Raw genomic sequence first — 23,856 nt, 5'->3', positions numbered from 1 at the left:
TGTCTTGACATTGTAATTTTCCTTGCAGGACATTTTTTTTTATTGAATAGCTGCCGAAGAAAGGAGGAAAAAAGAAACCTTTAACAGGGTGTCTTCAAGTTTAATTGGCAGGAAGCCTTTGACCAGACCCAGCTGACATTGGATTTCACGCTACAAAAGTAATTGCCCGGAACTCAGTTAGTTACAGTGTTCAAAGTGCAAAATTTAAATTCCCTCTCACTATTTTGATCACTGTGTTCAAGTCTTAATAATAATGCAACACAATGCAACACAATAGCATGACAGTATCAAAGGTTTTATGTAATTAATGAACTGTGGACTACATGTGCAGAAACAAGTCACATCTTGCCTGCACAGCTGCTTGCCCACACTGTTGCAATTCATCCGACACAAAGGACAGTATGCAGCTTGCAGGAAGTGTAAGGGCGAATAAAGTCAGTTGTGCAAATGTTTGGCTCAGGCTTTGAGGAGAAAAGGACAATTTCTTATAAGCAGTAGGACATGTACATGACGCCGCACGAAGGTGTTTCTTCCTGTGCAACATGCTGTCTATTTGAGCCTCTCGGTGAATCGGTTCCAAGGCTTTTGTCCACTTTTCATCAAGCAACAATAACAACACAATAACAACGGGCAGTTGTTTGTCCCCATGACTCATTCAGCTGAGGTCAGATTTGCCTGGGTTTAATTTTGGACCTTTGTTGCACTCCTTGTTATTGTTCCCTCTTATTTTCTGTTGGGTCAGAGCTTTTTTTTATGCCGTACTGCGGTCCACTGAAACGCCATGAAGTTAACACTAAAGATGATCCTGCATATACTTCTAAAAAAAATGAAAGAACTACTTTTTCATCAGAGTAGAGCTTTAAGTTGATTAAGCTTCTGGGATATTGATCTGGTCAGTTAAGTAGCAGAGGGGGTTGTTAATCAGTTTCAGCTGCTGTGGCGTTCATGAAATTAACAACAGGTGCACTAGAGGTGCAACACGGAGACAACCCCCGAAACAGGAATTTTTTTATACATTTTTCCCATGTCAGTACTCATCTGATGGGTTTTTCTCTAGTTTTGCATTTGAATAGTGTCAGTGTCACCACTGGTAGCATGAGGTGATGCCTGGACACTACAGATGTTGCGCAGGTAGTCCAACTCCACCAGGATGGCACAAAGGTTTGCTGTGTCTCCCTCCAGGGCCGTAGAAGGTCCTTTACCCACCGGTTTTCCCAAGTAGGAACAGGATGAGCACCCCCAGAGCTACAAAATGACCTCCAGTGAGCGTGTCTGGCTAAACAATCAGAAAAAGACTTCATGAGGGTGGATTGAGGGACCAACTCCCTCTAGTAAGCCCTGTGCTCACTGGTTGGCACTGTGGAGCTCGATTGAAATTTGCCATAGAATACCAGAATTGGCGGGACCACCACTGGTGCTCTGTGCTGTCCCCAGGTTCACCCTGAGTACATGTGACACACATGAAAGGGTCTGGAGAAGCAGTGGAGAACATGCTGCCTATAACATAGTTTAGCATGATGGTCGGGGGAGGCATATCCATGCAGAGACACACAGACTTCTGCAGGCTAGTCGATGACTGCCATTAAGTATCAGGAAGAACTTTGACTTACTGTCAGATTCTACACTGGTTCAGTGGGTCCTGGCTTCTTCCTGGTGCACAACGATGGCCGGTCTCATGTGGTGAGAGTATGCAGGCCGTCCCTGGAGGATGAAGGAATTGATACCACTGACTACCCCCCATGCTCGCGTGACCTAAATCTAATAAACACCTCTGGGACATTATGGCCGTTTATCAATGCCCAAGTACGCCAGTACGTACTCGCGTTCTCGGTGAGTACGTACTCGCCGAGAACGCACGGGAGTACGTGCACCGCCGAGAACGCGCGAGCACGGACTCGTGATTTGTATAGTCGGAACACCAGCGCGACGTGATGATGTCACAGGTCCGGAGTTTTTACCGCCGTCCCTCCTAATTTAACTGGGAGTAACATGTTATGAAGCTTAACTTTAATCACAGCCAAACCGGTTTACTCAGGAACAAATAACACACTGAAATAAACCAAACATTAACATTTAGAAGTGATCTAAGTGACTTATATATCATTTTTAACCTCAGTAGTGAAACCTCTATTAATAAAAATAGTGTACATGTACATACGTGTACATACCTTAATAAAAACAAGCAGGTGAGATGTTAGAACGCTTTTATTTCTATTGTAGTGGACACTCAATACTATAGACAGCTGCTGGAGTTTCTTTAACCTGAGTAGTGAGAGGACCGCGAGCGGGGGGGGGGACGATGTGCCGGGAGTCCGCTGTTGAGTTTTGGACGAAATGCATTCTGGGATATATAGCTGTCCCAAGTCTACACCGATGCATGCTCGATAAAATGGGCGGATCGAGAACACATCCGGGACTTTTTCGCGTTCTCGGCGTGATGCGTGCCAATTGGAACAGTACTTGGTCTCCGACTGATGACGTATCACGAGTACACGAGAACGCAAGTACGCACAAGTACGCATATTGATAAACGCCCACTGTTTCAGTCCATCTGAAGCTGCCAGGAGCTCAGTGATACCCTGGTCCAGATCTTGGAGCAGATCCCCCGGACACGATCCATCGTCTCATTAAGAGCATGTCTCTGTGTTGTCAGGCTTGAAGCACCTGGCAGCCACACAAACTACTGAGTACTATTTTGAGTTGCTGCAATAAAATTTCATCAAAATGAGCTATTTATTAAATAGCACAACAACAGTCACCTCGAAGCGCCGCCACATCATTTCTTCACTTTGATTTTTGGGCTGTCTTTGAATTGAGCCCTCTGTAGGTTGATGATTTTCATTCCCATCAAACAATGTGACATCCATCCATTCCTAACACCTTACCCAGGTCGTATCAGTTTTTCCCCCATTGAAATCTGATGTTTTCAAAGTGTTCCTTTAATTGTTTTAAGCAGTCTGTTTGACATCAGGTGAAATCAAAACCAAAGATACATACAGGCATAAAATTACAGCTGACGAGTCATTTTTACATTATTGCTTTTGTAACCAAAGTGTCTCAACTCAAAAATATCATACATTGACGCAGCTGTTGGAAAGATTTACACATGCAAGGATTATGCTGTTCTCCTTATGCAGCCTGTGCATACATTTATACCTAAGGCTTCTTATCGCTGCCTGACGTGGATACAATTCTGCTGACAAATATATATGCGACACTATTAAATGTTAGCAAGCTTGTGGCTTTATTGTAGGCAATTGTAGGTTTGCTGTTTTTATACTGAGTATTATACAGGCGTGCCACTGAAAACAGAAAAAAGAGGCACTGACATCGGTTCTTCTTTACTTCCTTATCAATGAAAGCCAGTTTAAGTTAGCATAACAGATGTGTCCCAGAGCATGTCCTCTCACCTCAGTGAAGGAAGAATCCATTAATACATGTCATACTTTTAAAATGGCCTGTGAAAAGTTATTGTAAATTATTGTTAAGTCATTAAAATAAGTATATTTTTTATTTGCTGTCATAAATTTTTATTACAAGCGTCTGTCCATCCACTCATTGGATAGCTCAGTGGTTCAGCACACCCCCTTCACTGGATCCAAATCCCTAAAATACAGACTAATTAACATCCCTGAATGTTAGTAGTGTGACTACTACTTATTTATTATAAATTCATTATTGTTTCATTGTTTAGTTATTTTTATTAGTAATGTTAATATTCTGTTTGATATCCTGGAAAAAAGCCAATTTATTACCAAATAACTGATTTAATTTAGCTGGAATATTGTTTGACATATGGAAAGAAATTATTTTAACAGTTAGAAATTTTACATTCAAATTTTAATTACATCCTGTTATTGATCACGAGCAGCAGCATAACCAACCATGCCAAACAAGAAGCATTTAATTGTTCCAGATCACCGAAGCAAGGGAGAAAAGTCAGAAGCAAAAAAAAAAAAAGAACCCCAGAAGGATTTAAGCTTAACTTTCAAAGCAAATAAGCTAAATTGCTTTAAAGTTGGCGTGAGCCCTGTGCCTGGTGGTTCTTTGCCAGCTTTTTTCTTTTTTTTTCACTGCGGGTTGCAGAGAAGTTAGTTTTATCCATAGTGCGCCTGAGGCCATCGAGTCCAAGCGATTGCTGTACTTGGACTGCATGTAGAGGAGCTGGCCGAATCTCTGCTCAACAAGATATGTTGTTTGGACAGCAAGTAGAAACAGGCCAGTCGTCTTCCAAAGAGCTGCATAACACAGGGCATGCTGACCTTACAGTTCCTTTTATTCACACATTCAAAGGTTTTTAGCAAGAACTTTCAGACTGAGCAGCAGTGCAAGTTTGCCCGGCTCAACTGGAACTACGGCAGGCTGCTGACCGAGCTTGTCAGGGGTCTTAGTTTTGGTTTTAGACCAGTTTTGTCTTGGCTTTTTTGTATTTGTAAATCAGGATCCTGCATCACAGGATGGTGGGAGGAAGCAAGTGAAAACCCACACAGTCACAGGAAGAAGCCAAAAGCGAGGCACGAGTGCGAGCCACTCCACCGCCGTGCTGCCCCATCGCGGGTTTCTTCATTCTTATAAGCAGTTCAACCGGGTTTTATATGAGGAAAGTACTTTGTTGCTGTTATTGCACTGAACACAGACGTGCGAGTTGTCTGAGAGGATAAGCCACAGCTGCTAGTGTTATTAGGAGTTGATTCATGGGGCTGTAGGCAACCTCCGTGTGTGAGGCTGCAAGAGGAATGCCCAAATTGACCAGAAGAAAAGTTTCACTGAGGTAAAAAAAGAAAAAAGAAAAAGGGGAAACTTCAAAACAGAGACAAATTCCAAGAGCTTTCTAAATGATTGTAAGCTCTATTGAAGAAGGCAAAGGGAGGTCCAGCTTTCGGAAGTCAAACATAAAAAAGCCCAACTGGTGTTTAGTTAACTTTGTGAGGTCCACGTTACTCTAGCCCTACTTTTATTTTGGGAGGATGGGGGATGTTCGGTTGTTCTTCTGAGTTTCCTATTCTTCTCTTTTTTAAAAAAAAAAAAAATAGGCATAGCATTAGAGCTAGGGTCGATTAGACCCCAGATAACAGCAAAAAGGGATTCTTGTCCCTCATAAACATGAAGCAATAATTGTAAGTAAAATCAAAGGTTTATTAACCAAATTCCAAGATCTTTCTAAATGATTGCAACGTTAAATGTAACATTTTACATAACACTTTTGTTACAAAATTACAAGTATTTAAGTCCATAATGTAATTATACAAATGTATTTACATGAAATTAAATGGTACCTGTTACATGGTTACATACATGTAATCAGATTACTTAAAATCAACATTTTGAGCATGATTTTTTTTTTTTTTGAGTGCAGGGGTTTAAAAAAATAAAAAGTGCAGGGAGACTAGCTGTAATGCTGGGAGAACGTCCTTTGAACACATCAAACTAATACAGAGCTTTTTGATACGGCGCACGAGTTCAGTGTTCAGAAGAAATAACCGCCACCGGAAAACACAACCCCCTTCTCACACGTTTAAGGTGTACTCGCACTAGGCATGGCTGCTGAAGCACGATTGTTGTGTGTGTGTGTGTGTGTGTGTGTGTGTGTGTGTGTGTGTGTGTGTGTGTGTGTGTGTGCGTGTCCCCAAAACCCCTGCTGATCGACTCTCGTCTTACTCTCTCCCTCTCTGGCTCTTTCTTTTCGATCACACATGCTTTCGAATCCTTCAACTGACGTTTTGTTCATTCTGTGACTTAATTAGGGAAGGGGTGACACGTTGTCCTCGCACTAGCTTGTTAATTACTTAAGAAAATGTTCACAAAGACATCTGTTGTTGAGAAAGCGTTAGAAATCCATGCGCAGCGTGCACAAGTCCAAATGAGCTGCACCCAGGTCCAATTCTTCAAGCGAGCCGGGGAACAGTTTGCTTAATCGCTAATCAGACAAACTGGACTTGGGGGCAAAGGAGCCTGGTGCGAAGCCTCCTGTAGCTGTGTTTTAGAATCAGCCTGCTTTGCTGCGCCTGGCAGAGGGTCGAATCTGTGCTTATCAAAGGCATTCTAGAGCGAGACGGGCTGCCTGGTGTCAGAGAGCTCCGTTTCAGTCGCAGGTCGTGGCTCCTCCGACAGGATGAGAGCCCAAAACACACGTTTAAAAGCACCCAAGAAACACGGGGCCATTTGAAGTGGTCAGCTGTGTAATCTTAATCCAACTGAATATTTATGGAAAGAACTGAGACGCACTGTTGGGATAAAAGCAGCCATAAACCTGAAGGAAGTGCAGTCGTTTGGCTAAGAAGCTGCTGAAAGTCGCATTAAGAGTGATCCTTTTCTCAGTGATTGTATTAGTTACAGTGATTTTTTTAACGAATTCAGAGAAGGGCATTTGTTCTACAAACAATAAAAATCATGTCGAGTGAAAGGAAAACATCAGTTTTATTTTTAAGCAAACAAGGTCTCTGATTAGGATGTAAGAGTCATGTAAGTTCAGTTTTACATCATCAGTGTTTTTACGTCTTGTTATTGTTTCTGTGGACAGATCAGCACTAAAAGGAGGAATTACTTATCTTGATGTAGTGTTACGTCTCCGCGAATTTAGTCTGCAGTGTGTTCATTACGAGGATAATGTGTAGCTCGTTACAAAAGAGAGTTATCTCTGGATACAGTGGTGCCACGTTCCTTTTAAACAGGATTTCTGTCCTTATAAAAAAGGGTTTACAGTAGCTCAGGAGGAATTTGTACTGTTTTTCTCAACAGTCTAACTAAACCCACTGGTTGTTTGTTCTTATGCTCTGAAAGGACCCATGTAAATGCTTTTGAAATAAGAGTAAGGAGTGGTTCCATCTGTTCAGCTTTCACTTCATTTTAGCGTAGGTAAGCTGTGGCATCTTTACTGCTAGCTTACAGCAGGGAAAACATCATGATTTGGGTTAAAATCCACTTTCTACAATGATAAATGCATATGTGAAAGCTCCACTCTGGCCCCAAATGTAAAGAAAAAAAAGAAAACATGCTGTGCAACATGTTGACATTTTGAATTCATAACCATATTAAGAATGTCCCTAACATACACAATGCTAAAAATAAGATTATCACTCAGGACTACTCTTCAGCTGCAGTGGCTGTGGCCATCTGTACTATGTAAATTAGAAGACATTAATCTTGTTGCTTCAGCACAGGCGCAAATTTACTCCAGGAGTCTCACAGTAATGCTATTCACTGGGATGACCTAATTGCCTCTAAATACCTATACTTCAAGTGACGGTGTTGTCTAGGCAGGAGTATGGAGGTGTAGCATAATTTTGCAAAACTAGGCTAGTGTCTCAGTCACTGTCACTTTGGACTGCAGTGTAATAAATACAACACCGGGCAAGCAAGAAACAAAAGAAAGTAGCATGCACAGCTTCACTGTATAACCTGTTTCAACTAACTTTGTCCACCTTGTCTCACTAGCACCAGCCCTGCCCACAAGTACTATCTGGCCATGGACCCGAGGGGGGAAGTTCTGTATGTGTCTGACACCAGCAGTCGCAGAGTTTACAGGGTGAGGAACCTCGGGCAGCCAAAAGATCCATCTCGCAATCTGGAGGTAGTTGCTGGGACGGGGGAGCAGTGTCTACCTTTTGACCAGAGCCACTGTGGAGAGGGCAGGAAGGCCACGGAAGCTGCACTCAATAACCCTCGAGGTAGGACAGCCTTCAGCCCTCCAGGTGAATATTTACAGATCTGTTGGCCGGTACACACGGATCGGTTTGGCAATATGTGGTGCATTTAACTGGAGTTGTTGCCTTTGGCTGGAAAAACTGCCGTAAATATCAGGATTTTGATATTGAAGCGGCTTGTTACACACCCACATTTATGCGGACTGATTGTGCTTCAGCACATCTCACCGTTCAGTTTCATTCCAGTGTGTTAACTATCAGGATTGAGATCATTACAGGACACAAAGCTTCTATGACAATCTCAAAAAGCCACACTGATAACATTGGAACAGTGATAGTCTGTGTGCTTTAAACGTCTTTGCTTCAATATCCATGTGAGAGAGTGATAGCATCTTTTTAAAATCATAATATTGATAAAAAGGCTTTAGACACTTTATCATGCTTTCATTACTATACTGATAAATCCATTTCAGTCGGATGCTTTTTCACCATATATTGAGTTATTGATTATTTAGATATTATATATTAAGTATGAGTGATGCTGCAGAGCTAAAAAAACTATAAAAGCATGTATGCTTAAGAAGACAGCGTTGTGAGCTCTTGTTATGGAAAGTAAGTGACTCTCAAATCATTTTACCAGCAGGAAGCTGCAGCCACAGTGAAGTGCATGCAAACGGGGCTGATTAACTCACTGAAAACAGCCACAGAACGTTGAAAATTCAGTGTAACAACGATCTCAATGTTGTGCACCGCTGCCTCGGAAAAAGGTCATAAAGACCCGGTTCATGCCGTGTTATTATGGTTTCTTTCTGCCTTTCCTCATCACTGTAGAGCTGGCAAGGACAGTAAAGGCTAATTACAAGCTACGAGCACGGCTGGAGTAAAGACAGTGCGGCTATGGGAAGATAACCTGTGCACACATGTAGCAGTGAGCAAGGAAGGAGAGATAGCCCTTTACAAATCTTTACAAATGAATGCAACCTGCACAGCCAGTGTTAAACATATTCAGTATTATGGACATGGCCATTTGGGGGTTTTTTCTATATAAATTATTTTTCCCTGCATTTTGTGTACAGGATAGATTTTTGGATTTAAGGTGCACAGTGAGCTCATGTTCTGTTTGTCAGATAAAGGTTTAATTATAGTGCAAAGTGATTAAAACGACTCTTTAAATTATCCCGCCGACTTCAGAACACGTTTCACTCGGGTATATACTTATTATAATGAAGCGAAAATTAGCCGCACACCTATTGCAGGAATGACTCATGTTATGTTTTGACCAAAGTGACATTTAAAGCTTTGTTTCTCATATGATTTGTTGAATTAGCACGTGCACCACATGCCCTCAAATATTTAGATAATCCCATGGCATTAAAATTATGTTTTATTGGTTCAAAGCTCCAACTGTTCACTGCCACAAAACACCCCATCACAGTCTCCCCAGCAGCCCAGCTACACGGATAGATTGATGGATTCATGCTGGTTGTGCTTTTTCGCCACCCTGCCATCATTATTTTTTTTGATGTAAATTGATTTAACCAGGCACCACTATTATATAATACAATTGTTATATAGCTCCTGCCATTCATTTGCACTGTGCTAAAACTTGAAAGTTGCCTTATAAAGTCTTTACCTAATTTACCCTAAAAAATACCAGTAATACTGTTATTTTGCTGGATTAAAAGCAGACTGTCTGCCAGGGTACAGCTAGACCTTTTCCACAGCAGACTCTTTGCCATGGCACAGTAGGAACAGCACAGGTGTGACTAATAAACTAATAATCATGGCTGGAGTCCATTGAGGTGTTCCAGTTTCAGGCTCTGGTATTATGTATGCTGACTCACTGTCAGGGCTTACACTTCAATGGAATAAGGCCATCGTTAATGCTGTTCGTTGCACCTGTGCTTTTCTTGCTTTAACGACTCCAAATGTCTCTGTGGAAAAAAAGTAGAGAAAGGTCTGTTTTTGGCTCTGTGGTTCAAAACACCCCACAATGTAATGACTGGAAATGGAAAAGGGAAAAAAAATCTATTCTTCGTTCCACGGACTTGTCCACAAAGCCTAATTTAGAAGAATTACCAGAGAATATGTCATGAGGATGTGACCTAGAGCTTGCTTTCCATCATGTTTTTTTGTGCTGACTGCTCACGGTAACACGGTGCACCCTCAGAGCTGCGGTCGGCACACAAACACATGTACTTACTTAGGTTTCAGGTTGGGTTGCGTTCATGGACATTTAGTTTGTGTAAGCACCTGTTTTTCACCTTGTTTTTTTAAAAACAAACCATTAAGTTGATAAATTAAGCATAGCCTACGTAAACTTAAACAAATTACTATCACACCTACAAACAAGCTGGAAAAAAAAATCAGGTGTAGGGATACAAAAATGTGTGAGAAGTGTTCAGCATTGTGTAAAAATCTTGAGCCACCCCCCGTTTCTTTATATTTTGCTTGTGATGAGCCAGAGATAGCAAACTATAAAGGCTTACAGGGTGACTCAAGACTTTTGCACAGTACTGTGTCTTGCATTAAACTTGTATATGTTTAGTTTGGGTGCAAATGTGTGGCAGTATTATGATAAATCAATCAAACATCAATAAGTTTGAATCATGAATTCATTAGAAAGTAAAAAATAAAAAAAGTTTCCAACCTTGAAACGCCAAGTTTATCGTATTTGATACGTGAATTTTTGAGACCTCTGCGTCATCAGGGAGATTTTTATTTTTCATAAAGAGCCTCATGTATACAATCAGACACATGCTGTGCTCATACATGCAAATTTATATTATCAGAAGGTTGAATAAACACCTTTTACAAGGTTAGATTATAAACTATAATACCAGAAAGTTGCAAAGTTGTAACAAATTTTAGCATTCAATAGATTGAGATAGATGTTGGCAGCTATGTCCTTGTATATCACACAATATGGGTTTCAGATGGTCTCCTTTTGAATATACTTTAGATATTTTCTGCAGAAAATTCTACGCATTATAAACTGAAAGCCTAATCTCCAAATTGTCCTGGTCTAGTCCCTAAAATATTGAGTTTCAGATCCTTTTCTTTATGCACACTGTGGCTGCGGTAACAGTCATAAATTCCTGTGACGCAGCAGCGCTGTACTCTTCTGTCTCTTCTGTAGATTGATTAAATCGCCACGTTATTTTGCTCATTTCTGGCTACAAGAGAAATATTTTTATCTTGTTCCTAAGGCAAGGGAAGTTTGATCTTTGTTAAAATGACAATAATAGTTCAACTAATAGGGTAAGCTTGGCTTCCCCTGGCTTACAGGGGGAGAAAGCACTTGTAGGCATAAACTTAAACCAGAATATGCCTGTCATATTAAGCTTTTCTAATGCACAGAAGTCTGCAGATTTAGTTCTTGATTCCCTCCTAGCTTTAGCCGGGTTCAAGCAATTTAAATTAATGCACATACATTTCAGACATTAAGCCCGGGGTGTTGATTTGAATTGGTTAATCGTTCTGCCCTCACTTATTAGCTGACAGGAGTGGATTCCAGCTTTTCCTGCTATTGTCTGCTATTGTGCTACTACAGTTTAATTCCTTTTGTTCTGTCCTGGCTGTGAGCTGTAGCAAATTTAACTGGTCTTGTCTGACTTTTGTCATCAACCCACAGGATACCTGGGGTTAGATTTTTTTTCCTTTCCTTTTGGTCTCTTACACTCATAGCAGTTTGGAGAATAGTGGTGAGAGAAACAGTCTTCGTCTATAAAGCGGTGCTGAATGTGTTTATTGTATATAATGCTGCGAAATGTGTTCCAAAAGAAGAACGACAACAGATGGTGTGACCTCCGCAGGCTGATATAACCTCAATATCACAGCGACAGAAGCCTAAATCTGCAGAGAAACTGCAGCAAGTTCTCAAAGATTCTCACGACAGCTTATGTGTGTGTGTGTGTAAGAATCTGTGCTGTTTTAAAAACACAGAGGAGCAAACACAGACTACTGATTTAATTTATTTTTCTGTTAATGTTCATCTGCATCTTCACGTTGCAGAGATCCATATTTTTGCAAGCATATGTTGACAATTCATCTCAATTTAGCCGTCCTTCACACCCACACGTTATATCGTTTATTCTGCGATGTACTGTGCACCGTGACTGTATGCACAGACAAAGGGTGATGCAAATACAACTGCACAAGTACAGCTCCAGGTTGCCCACTGACTAATGCTACAGTTTGCAGTAAAGCACGAGCGCTCGTATGCAGAAATAGCTGCAGTTTACTTTATTTGGTCAGTGACTCTGAACTCACCGCGGATTAAAATCAAATGTCATATGCTACATCAGTTGTCCTCCAGGATGTCACACTACAAAGGTTAAAATGGCAGATTTTTTGTTCCTGCCTTCCAGTGTTCGGTCTCCAGGTGTCACGGGAGATTTTTTAGCCACAGGCCTGTCACTCAGGCTACACCCACAGTCCTGCAAGGCCTGTTCTGTCAGTCACACTCAGCGTGCGCCTGCGACACCGTCCGACGTCGGAGGCAGACAGCCGGTCGATACCGAGCGCAATAAATAAACGTAGCGTGCCTCCGTTCTTTAAATGTCACTGACTCTAAACACAGGGAAGCTTCAGGTTTGATGGGGGATGTTTGATTTTAATTTCCTCCATCTTCTCGAGTTCATTCAGATATATAAAAGGGACGAGAGGAGGAAAAAAGAGAAACAAGAAGATGATAAGGGAAAAAGATCAGGGTTGACTTGTACTACCATTTGACACATGATCTGTGGCCTTTTATTCTGTGTATACACACTACTTACACCTTAGAACATGCCGTATCTCTGCCTTCGTGCAGTAATAGAATATTCTGTCCCAAGACTCCTCTTGTTCACTCAGGGTACGGTAATTTATACTGACTCATTGGAGTTCACAGACTCTCCTCTGTGGCTATTGTGCTCCTACTAACCAGCTCTTATAAAGGATCTAGAGATTTCTGCCTGGAGCCCCTCGGTTCGCTGTCATCTATCTGCCACAGCCCACACTCCCCCCCCCCATCACCCTCTCTTCAATGGTAATGAGTGGTAGACTTCACAGAGAAATATCTGTCCCTTTCTTTTTTGAAGTTGTGCCTCTGTGATTCTCCAGCATTGATCTCGCCTCTCGTCCTCTGGTGAGCTCCTCGCTCCAAATTAGCACCTTCCTCCTTTTTCCTTACTTCTTCCATCTGTTTTTCTCAATCGCGTCGATGAATCACCCCCGTGCCCTGGTGTTCAAATAGCAGCGGTAGGCCTGCTGCGACACATAATATTGCTGCAGCACGGCAAAACAGTTGTTAAACAGTAATCCATAATTTTAATTTAGCTGACAGCGTTGCGATGTTGCAGAGCGTTCTCGCTTATAGTCCCCCCCTCACTCCGCCCCACAATAACCTAAGCTACAGGGATTATCGTGTGTCCTTCAAACATTCACTTATGAATACAAGATCTGGGGCATTGTTTGGAGCTGGCTGCACATTTGCTTCTGCAGTCAATTAGCTTGGTAAATAAAAGGCCTTGCTCCATTTAGGATGGATCCCATGTCTGACATGAAAGAGGCGTCAGTCCCTCAGGAACAGGAACAGCCTTGGCTCACATTTTTAGACTAATTCCGTTCACAGCGTAAAGGGGTCCCTTTTTTGTTTGTTTGTTTTTTTGTTTTTTAAGCAATCGTCCAATAAAAGACACACATATGTAAAAATAGCAGAGTGTTCTGTTTCTTTCATGTGTTGGTTTGGACAGAGGACTTCAGAGGGAGCCCGGTGATTGAAGGTTTAGTTGTTGGCGGCTGCAATGTGCAGGTCTTATCTTTAATTTGTTGACTAGTCCCAGGCAGCAGAGCTGACATCCACAGAGAGGTGTGCGCGTCCATGCGCGTGCGCGTGGTGGTGGGAGCACTTGCATTGTCAGTCTCTCTTTCTGACCCACAGGGGGCAGACTAATGCCCTTATCAGAAGCTGACATGCTGCCACCACATTTCTCCCTTTGCCCTGTCGGCCCTCTCTCTCTCCCCTCCCCTTTTTTCTTTTCTCTTCTCCACCGCTTTCATTCAGTCCCTTTCTTTGCAACTCTCTCTCTCTCTCTCTCCCCCTCGCACTGACAGACACATTTGTCCCCCATCTCACTCGGCAACACAGCTGCAAGGCACGCCATCGGTGATGAGATAGCGGGGCCTGGTTGCCGAATGAAGCTGTGGGGTTTAAACTGGTTGCGGTTATTTGCATGTTGAACAGCCTGGGTGTGTAAAAAAGAAAAAAAAAAGCGTCAGAGCCAGGGGTAAATACGCTTCACGTGGCACAGAGCTGCTCAGAGACCACGACAGCCAGGCTTTCATGCTGTACAGTAGCTGTCTTGGCTGGTGGTTGACATATAAGCAGCTTAGGTGAATGAATATCTTCACACACTGGGTGCTGGTCTCATTAACAGAAATAGCTGGAAACGCAGCAGCGCGCGCAGGATCACTTCCCAGTTTGTTTCAGCAGCGGTGAATCAAACGGTGCTTTGCTGTCAGCCAGTCCGCACTCAAACCATTAACTCAGCAAACACTGGTCCCCTGCCTCTGCTCAGGCAGTGATGCCTTATGAGGGGAATTGTCCTTTAACTGCACCGCTCTAATCGCCGCGGCCCGCGTTCCACTTTTCTTAAATCTGCTACTTCCCAAAACTGTGTTAGCGAGTGGCAGTGAGGGAAGTTCTGAGATCTCCTACGGCTGGGAGGCTGGTCTGTGCCAGCTGCTCCGCGTTATAGCACCTGAATGAAAATGCCATTGTTTTTCTGCCAAGTAAATACAGGCCCAGTACTGCCGATACCAACGTCGAGACTAATAACATGACACAGTAACACTGTGTTGTGATTTATGAGATGAATAATAATCAATTAGCAAATTCTAAACACATTTTAATCACCAGTAAAATACTGTAATTGTTATTTTCCACATTAATTAGTTAATGCAACAAAACACAACTTTCAGCTTTTCATGTATTATGAAACTTTGTTTTTTTGAAAATGTAAATGTGTCCGTCTCTAAAGCACTTTGGGTCGGCTTCTGTTGTTCTAACTTGCTTCGGGCTATAAACAAAACAGACCTCACAGGCAACACAAAAAGGTTCTGACATTTTTCATAGTTCATGTTTAGGGATATTGTTTCTTTTCTAACAAAATAACTTATTTAACATGGTTATAGACGGGCTCGGGCTCTATTCAATTAAAATAATACATTCTGTTATTTGAATGTCTGAATATAGTCTATAGGTACTCAAGTCTGCTAAAGTAACAGCTATGATGACCAGCAGCACTTAATGATAAAGAGACGGCATACCAGAGTAGGGAGGAGGGGGTGGAGTAAAGTGTAGCTGCACGAGATGAGCAGTGTTTGTGGAGACACGTCTCTGTTCTGCTGAACTTAGAGGATGGAAACAAACTAAAGTATTGATCCGGTTATGCTAATGTCCATCCGAACACCAATACCAGCACTGCATTGATACTATAAATTGGATTGATCTGCCCACTTCTATTGCTACTGCTACAGAAGTAGATAGATTGAAATATTATTATTGTTGGTATTGGTATCGGATCAATACTAGCATGATAGGAACGATACTTTAGTTTGTTTCCAACCTCAAAGTTCAGTATGTAGGACACTGAATCGTGTTAAATAAATAATTTTGGTGGGAAAGAAAAAAATATACCTCAAACATGCACTGTGAAAAATGTCTGAACCTTTTTGTGGTGGCTGTCACGTCTGTTTTATTTATAGCCTACAGCACATTTAAACAACAGAAGCCGACCCAAGTGCTTCAGAGACCGGCACATTTACCTTCCAGGTCTCCAAAAAAGCCCAGTTCAAATACACAAAAAGTTTGTGTTAACTAATTATTATGAGAAGCAAAATTCACAGCAATTTCATGAAAATGTGTTCAGAATTTTCAAATTAATGATGATTCATCTCATAAATCATGACGCACTGCTCTCCCCTACGTAAAAGTACTGGTATTGGTACGGACCTGCGTTTACTTGGTGTAATTACTGGGTACTGGACTGATACCAAAATTTGCCGTATCACACAGCACTAAAGTGAAGTCCTACGGCTGGGTAGCTGATCTGTGCCAGCTGCTCCGTGTTATGACACCGGAATGAAAATGCCATTGTTATTCTACCTCTGGCTCCCATAGCATTTAGTGCAGAGAGACTGTTGCACCTCGCAAAACAGGAGAGCGGATTAAATTGATAGAGAAACAGAGGGAGCTCAGGACCGAGGGAGGAGAGTTAAAGACTAGAAAGCGAAAATTTCAGAAGAAATTTTATGTGTGCCTATGCCGCTGCTAATCTGTGTAGTTTTCCATTCATACGGCTACAGACAGCAAAACTCAGAAGAGCAGCCATTCTCCACCATGAATTATGGTAAAAACAAACACCGCTCGCGCCTCACAGATGACAGCTTACAGTTTTGGGTAAAGATGAGGTCACTTTGTACAGCCCGATTTGCAGCGCTGTGCACACAGGTTCATAAGCAGAAGTCCCTCTGTACCACGGCAGACCCCGACAATGTTTGCACGAACACACTTTGAACCAGTACGTTATGGACCACTTTTCACACATGGTTGGTGTACCCTCCCAGCCAGCTGTAGCTTTTCAACTCACAGCCCGACACACACCCAAAAAACAGCCGAGAGAGCACAGACTACGCCCGAGAGGTGTGATTGCAGATGCCCCTCAGGTGGGTCCACCTCCCCTGCAGCGGCACTGCAGACCACGCCCCGCCACACATATCAAACACGTAAAATAAATATTTATGCACTTTTGCATTCACTTTTTGTTTTTGTTATTTTTACACAGTGTTCTGAATGATGAACAATGGTCTACAGCCAATCTTGTGTATTATTATACAAACTTTGGTTGTAAGATTCAGATAACTATTTAATAAAAGCTAAATATTTTATACAGGGAGTGCAGAATTATTAGGCAAATGAGTATTTTGTCCACATCATCCCCTTCATGCATGTTGTCTTACTCCAAGCTGTATAGGCTCGAAAGCCTACTACCAATTAAGCATATTAGGTGATGTGCATCTCTGTAATGAGAAGGGGTATGGTCTAATGACATCAACACCCTATATCAGGTGTGCATAATTATTAGGCAACTTCCTTTCCTTTGGCAAAATGGGTCAAAAGAAGGACTTGACAGGCTCAGAAAAGTCAAAAATAGTGAGATATCTTGCAGAGGGATGCAGCAGTCTTAAAATTGCAAAGCTTCTGAAGCGTGATCATCGAACAATCAAGCGTTTCATTCAAAATAGTCAACAGGGTCGCAAGAAGCGTGTGGAAAACCAAGGCGCAAAATAACTGCCCATGAACTGAGAAAAGTCAAGCGTGCAGCTGCCAAGATGCCACTCGCCACCAGTTTGGCCATATTTCAGAGCTGCAACATCACTGGAGTGCCCAAAAGCACAAGGTGTGCAATACTCAGAGACATGGCCAAGGTAAGAAAGGCTGAAAGACGACCACCACTGAACAAGACACACAAGCTGAAACGTCAAGACTGGGCCAAGAAATATCTCAAGACTGATTTTTCTAAGGTTTTATGGACTGATGAAATGAGAGTGAGTCTTGATGGGCCAGATGGATGGGCCCGTGGCTGGATTGGTAAAGGGCAGAGAGCTCCAGTCCCACTCAGACGCCAGCAAGGTGGAGGTGGAGTACTGGTTTGGGCTGGTATCATCAAAGGTGAGCTTGTGGGGCCTTTTCGGGTTGAGGATGGCGTCAAGCTCAACTCCCAGTCCTACTGCCAGTTTCTGGAAGACACCTTCTTCAAGCAGTGGTACAGGAAGAAGTCTGCATCCTTCAAGAAAAACATGATTTTCATGCAGGACAATGCTCCATCACACGCGCGTCCAAGTACTCCACAGCGTGGCTGGCAAGAAAGGGTTTAAAAGAAGAAAAACTAATGACATGGCCTCCTTGTTCACCTGATCTGAACCCCATTGAGAACCTGTGGTCCATCATCAAATGTGAGATTTACAAGGAGGGAAAACAGTACACCTCTCTGAACAGTGTCTGGGAGGCTGTGGTTGCTGCTGCACGCAATGTTGATGGTGAACAGATCAAAACACTGACAGAATCCATGGATGGCAGGCTTTTGAGTGTCCTTGCAAAGAAAGGTGGCTATATTGGTCGCTGATTTGTTTTTGTTTTGTTTTTGAATGTCAGAAATGTATATTTGTGAATGTGGAGATGTTATATTGGTTTCACTGGTAAAAATAAATAATTGAAATGGGTATATATTTGTTTTTATTAAGTTGCCTAATAATTATGCACAGTAATAGTCACCTGCACACACAGATATGCCCCTAAAATAGCTAAAACTAAACACAAACTAAAACTACTTCCAAAAACATTCAGCTTTGATATTAATGTGTTTTTGGGTTCATTGAGAACATGGTTGTTGTTCAATAATAAAATTATTCCTCAAAAATACAACTTGCCTAATAATTCTGCACTCCCTGTATGAGAGTAAGAAAGAAAAGTATATCTTTGTGTCCACCTTTCTCTGTTAATGCCCTACCTGGCCCCCTGGCAAAAGCTTTGCTAGATCCGCCCCTGCACAGTTACCAGCTGTCAGCTAAATAAAAAAGGAGCTTGGTGTTTATTTCTCTCAGAAACAGTTCATAACTTCCTTCAACTCATTCATGTCACCTAAAAAAAGGTAAACCTGTTTCTCCATCACCAGTTCAGCTCTGATGATTCAGTAAGGTCATCTCCTGGTTTCGACCAGCCGCTTCTACAGCTGTGGCTCCAGCAAACATCAGCTGATACTAGAAATTAAAATCAAATGAATTCTAACAACAGCTGATCAAGCTTAAACGTGCTGCTGTTGTTTAGCGCGATAAACAAACAAGAGAGAAAAGCCGATCATTGATCAGTTTCATGACTGAAGTTTGAACAGGCGAGAGAATGACAGGGAGGCTGTCATAAAGTTCAACATCAGTAACTTAGCGCGCACACAGCTGTAAAGAAACTCCATCGTGCTAGCTACCATGCAGTACGAGTTATTATAACTGATTGTAAAAAGTCAGCACAACGAAAATAAACTACACCTAAACTCGGTTTATATCTGACCCAAATAGAGTGCAGGTCATAACTTCTTACCTGAAATTCAGTTCACCTCAGGCTTCGACCGGCAGCCGCCTGCTTCTCCTGCCTTCGGTTTCCCTGATCCACGATCTACCACCGGTCGATCGGCGGTCGCCTCGCCGCCTCGTTCCCCGCATGTTCTTTCTGACACACACGGTGGATAGCTGCCCTCGGTTGTAGCTCCGCGTCAGCGACTCACCAAACAACTCAGTTATTTTTTCCACATCGACCAGCATCTGGACAATCCACCGCCTTTCACTGTTTGTACCGTTACTAAAAAACCCTCATCGGCTCATAAAAACGAAAAATAAGTCCAGCTATGACCCTGACTCAAAAAAAGACAGCCAGCTCGGGTTAGCTAGCTACCTGTCTAGCTCTTTGCAGGCACCGAAAACATCAGAGCTAATATGGGATGTCTTGGTAACACGAGCAGATATTTGAAGTTTACATCTGGCCAATCCACCACCTTTCACTGTTTATACCGTTACTAAAATGAATAAATGAATAAATCATCGGTCCATATAAACGAAAAATAAGTCCAGCTAAAACACATACTGTCGGCGACCGGTGCTGACACGAAGTTTCACCCGCCTCAATATAAGCCAAGCCTGGGTGCTTTTTCACGACGAAGGGTCGCTAGCGGTGCTAGCTAACTATGCTAGCGGCGCTAGCTAGCTAGCCGGCTATCAGCAACACATAAGAGAACTGCTGCTAAATAAACTACACCTAAACTCGGTTTATATCTGACCCAAATAGAGTGCAGGTCATAACTTACCTGAAATTCAGTTCACCTCACGCTCCTGCCTTCGCTTTCCCTGATCCACGATTGACCTCCGCGTTAGCAAACACCGGTCGATCGGCGGTCGCGGCATGTCCTTTCTGTCATACACGGTGGATAGCTGCCCACTGTTGTAGCTCCGGCGTTATAGCACCACCAAACAACTCAGTTATTTTTCCACATCCAGCTGTAACTCCGATTCTGTGCGAGCATTTGCGAGACCGGGAGGTGAAAGCGACAGAGAGAGTCCCTCGCTATCCATTTGCAGCCAAGTGCGGCAGCTAGCTAGGTAGCCGGCTAGCTGTCAGGCAGGACCGACGTCGTCAGAGCACTGTCGCTAAATATGGGATGTCTTGATAAAACAAGCAGATATTTGAAGTTTACACACCTACATTCTCGCCTGAAAATATCTTAAAAGTTTATTTTGTGACCTAGAAACACGAATAAAAGACATATAAAACGAAGTGGTGGCCGCCATTGTTCACTCTGTAGAGGCGTGCTATGAATTGTGGGATATGGAGTTTTCAACACAAGGATAAATCTTTTCGGCTGTACTACTCGGTATACCACTAGAGAGAGCCAAGACACCACAAATGAAGTCTGTTTATTTGGCGCCAAAAGATGAATTGGCCTAAATTTGTACTAAAATATTAATATTTAAAAAACTATAAAAGTCATAAACACCAAAAGTCACAACATAATAGTCCAGCTCCAGCCGCACAAAATGATCTAACATATGTAATCCTAATGTCAAAACTGTTTGGCAGAGGAGCGCGGGAAAATTTTCACTAAAATATTAATATTTAAAAACTATAAAATTCATAAACACCAAAAGTCATAGCACACCATTCCAGATCCGCCGCACAAAATGAGGTAACATATATGAAGCTTGTCTCAAAACTGCGGGCGTGATACGTGCGAAATTTAGGCGGAAGATGGAGAATAATAATAACTAGAAAATTTGCATTTCCTGCGAAAATGCAGTGTGGATGCTGTAAAGCTGAACCTATCTGCTGAAAATAGCTGAAAAAGCTGAAAAGTTGCAGAAATTGTAAAAACTTTGCAGAAGCAAAGGAACTTTGCTAAAATGTAGTAACTTAGCAGAACTGTAATATCTTAGAGGAAACATAATACTTGGCAGAAATACAATAGCATAGCAGAACTTAGCAGAAATATTGTAACTTACCAGAAACATGATAACTTCTCAAAAATACAAGAATTTAGGAGAAATAGTATAAGATAACAGAAAGAATATATTTAGCCAAACATTCTTAAACATTACAGAAATACTATGATTTAGAAAAACAGTACAACATAGCAGAAATGCTGCGATTTACCAGAGACACTGTAATTTACTATTAATATTGAAATTTAAAAAAAATACTATGTTTTAGCACAAATACTGTAATTTGACAGAAATACTATCATTCGGCAGAAATACTATGTTTCAGCAGAAATACTCTGGTTTAGCACAAATATTATAACATAGCAGTAAAATACAATTATATAGCAGAAATGCTATATTTAGAAAGAAAAATATAATATAGTAGAAATACTATGATTTAGCAGAAATACTGTAATCAGCACATATACTGTAACATGACAGAAATTCCTCCACTTAGTAGTAATACTATAACATAAAACAAATGTTATGATTTGGCACAAAAACCATAATTTGGCAAAATACTATGATTTAGCAGAAATACTATGATTGAGCAGAAGTACTAAGATGTAGTAAAAGTACTCTGATTTAACAGAAATACAATTATGGAGGAGTAATACTTTAAAATGGGAGAAATATTGATACACACACACACATACACAGAGCCTAAAGGGAACAGTATTTGTGCCATGGAGTGTTAAGAAGAATCTGAGGTCCATATTAGAAAAGCTGCTAAAATCATAAAAGTTTGCAGAATTGTAATAAATGATGAATATGAATTAGTGGTCTGTGATAGTGTATTAATTTGTAGGAAAAAACACATGTTGCCCAAGGTGTAATTGAACCCACGACCTTTGGGTTGCAGACCTGTGTCATTACCAACTGCGCCACCTGGAAAGAGAGTGAGCGCCTGGAAAACAGGGTGATGAGCAGTCAGAATTAGATTGCGGTGAGAGGCGAAAAACGCTGTTTTTGAGTTACAAAACGTCGTGTAACTCAAAAACTAGGTGGACTAGAAGCATAATACTTGTACTGGGTGAATCAGCGTACTTTCGTGTACTTTGGCTGTGATTTGCATTGCTCTTTGTACATCTGTCGCTGAGATATGACGAGAGAAGAAAGGGCAGACCTCAGATATGATTGGCTGGCTGGGAAGCCGTGCAGGCCCTGATATGTAAATTTTATATGTATCAGTCCTCACAGAGGATTAGCTGCCTGGGGACCTGGCAGAAATATATACAAATAGTATGATTAAGCATAAATACTACATTTAGTAGAAATACTATGTTTTAGCACAAATACTATAAAATGGCAGAAATACTATAATTAAGCAGAAATACTATATTTGGCAGAAACACTATATTTAGTACAAATCTTATGAAATAGCAGAAATAGTATGATTTAGCAGAAATGCTGTATTTGGCACAAATCTCATAAAATAGCAGAAATAGTATGATTTAGCAGAAATGCTGTATTTAGCACAACTACTGAAAAGCAGCAGAAATGCTATGACTTAGCACAACAGTAATAACTTATAGAAAAATTGGAAAAGCAAAATGGACAGCTGGAAAAATCCTGAACATGCTAAGGGTCCCTCAAATCTAATTGTTAATTGAAAAAAAAAAAAATCAGCAAAAAAAGTATAACAGTCACACAATCACAAATATGGGCACATATGGAAACACACATGCACAGAGAGACACACACAGGATCAAATTCAGTCAACCAGTCTAAATATATTGAATTTAAGTGATATAATAAGATGCTCCCATCAAAAGGCTCTCTCTCTCTCTCTCTCTCTCTCTCTCACACACACACACACACACACACACACACACACACACACACACACACACACACACACACACACAGAGCCTAAAGGGAACAGTATTTGTGCCATGGAGTGTTAACAAGAATCTGAGGTCCATATTACAAAAGCTGCTAAAATCATAAAAGGTTGCAGAATTGTAATAAATAATGAATATGAATTAGTGGTGTGTGATAGTGTATTAATTTGTAGGAAAAAACACATGTTGCCCAAGGTGTAATTGAACCCACGACCTTTGGGTTGCAGACCTGTGTCATTACCAGCTGCGCCACTGGGAAAGAGAGCGAGCGCCTGGAAAACAGGGTGATGAGCAGTCAGAATCAGATTGCGGTGAGAGGTAAAAACGCCGTTTTGCAGTTACAAAACGTCGTGTAACTCAAAAACTAGGTGGACTAGAAGCATAATTCTTGTACTGGGTGAATCAGCGGACTTTGGTGTACTTTGACTGTGATTTGCATTGCTCTTTTGTACATCTGTCGCTGAGATATGACGAGAGAAGAAAGGGCAGACCCCAGATATGATTGGCTGGCTGGGAAGCCGTGCAGGCCCTGATATGTATTTGTATGTATCAGTCCTCACAGAGGATTAGCTGCCTGGGGACCTGGCAGAAATATATAGAAATAGTATGATTAAGCATAAATACTACATTTTTAGAAAAACTATATTAAGCACAAATCCTATAAAAAGCAGAAATACTATATTAAGCAATATAAATATCCTCTAAAAATCCTATAAAAAGCAGTAAAACTGTACTATGATTTGGTAGAAAAACCCTAATTAATCAAAAATACTAAATTTGGCAGAAATAGCAGAAACACTATATTTAGCACAAATCTTATGAAATAGCAGAAAGAGTATGATTTAGCAGAAATGCTGTATTTAGCACAAATCTGATAAAATAGCAGACATAGTATGATTTAGCAGAAATGCTGTATTTAGCACAAATACTGAAAAGCAGCAGAAATGCTATGACTCAACACAATAGTAATAACTTAAATAGAAAAATTGGAAAAGCAAAATGGACAGCTGAAAGAATCCTGAACATGCTAAGGGTCCCTCAAATGTAATTGTTAAATGAAAAAAATCAGCAAAAAAAAGTATAACAGTGACACAATCACAAATATGGACACATATGGAAACACACATGCACAGAGAGACACACAGGATCAAATTCAGTCAACCAGTCTAAATATATTGAATTTAAATCATATAATAAGATGCTCCATAAAAAACTCTCTCTCGCCCTCCCTTTCTCTCTCTCTCTGTCACACACACACACACACACACACACAGGGAGAGACAAGCAAGTTTCTAGGTCAGTCA

At 41.3% G+C, this 23,856-nt stretch overlaps 1 protein-coding gene across 1 annotated transcript in view; it reads left to right on the top strand.

Moving 5' to 3' along the window:
* tenm1 (teneurin transmembrane protein 1) overlaps positions 1-23,856 on the top strand; it is a 202,581-nt gene that overhangs the window by 133,178 nt on the left and 45,547 nt on the right. The window contains exon 23 of the mRNA XM_039615819.1: positions 7,435-7,667. Within this exon, the coding sequence (XP_039471753.1) occupies positions 7,435-7,667 (233 nt within the window). The remainder of the gene's footprint in view (positions 1-7,434; positions 7,668-23,856) is intronic.

This window comes from Oreochromis aureus, linkage group 2 (assembly GCF_013358895.1).
Source record: "Oreochromis aureus strain Israel breed Guangdong linkage group 2, ZZ_aureus, whole genome shotgun sequence".
In the NCBI taxonomy this organism is placed as follows: domain Eukaryota; kingdom Metazoa; phylum Chordata; class Actinopteri; order Cichliformes; family Cichlidae; genus Oreochromis; species Oreochromis aureus.
This window is presented reverse-complemented; position numbering and strand designations above follow the sequence as displayed.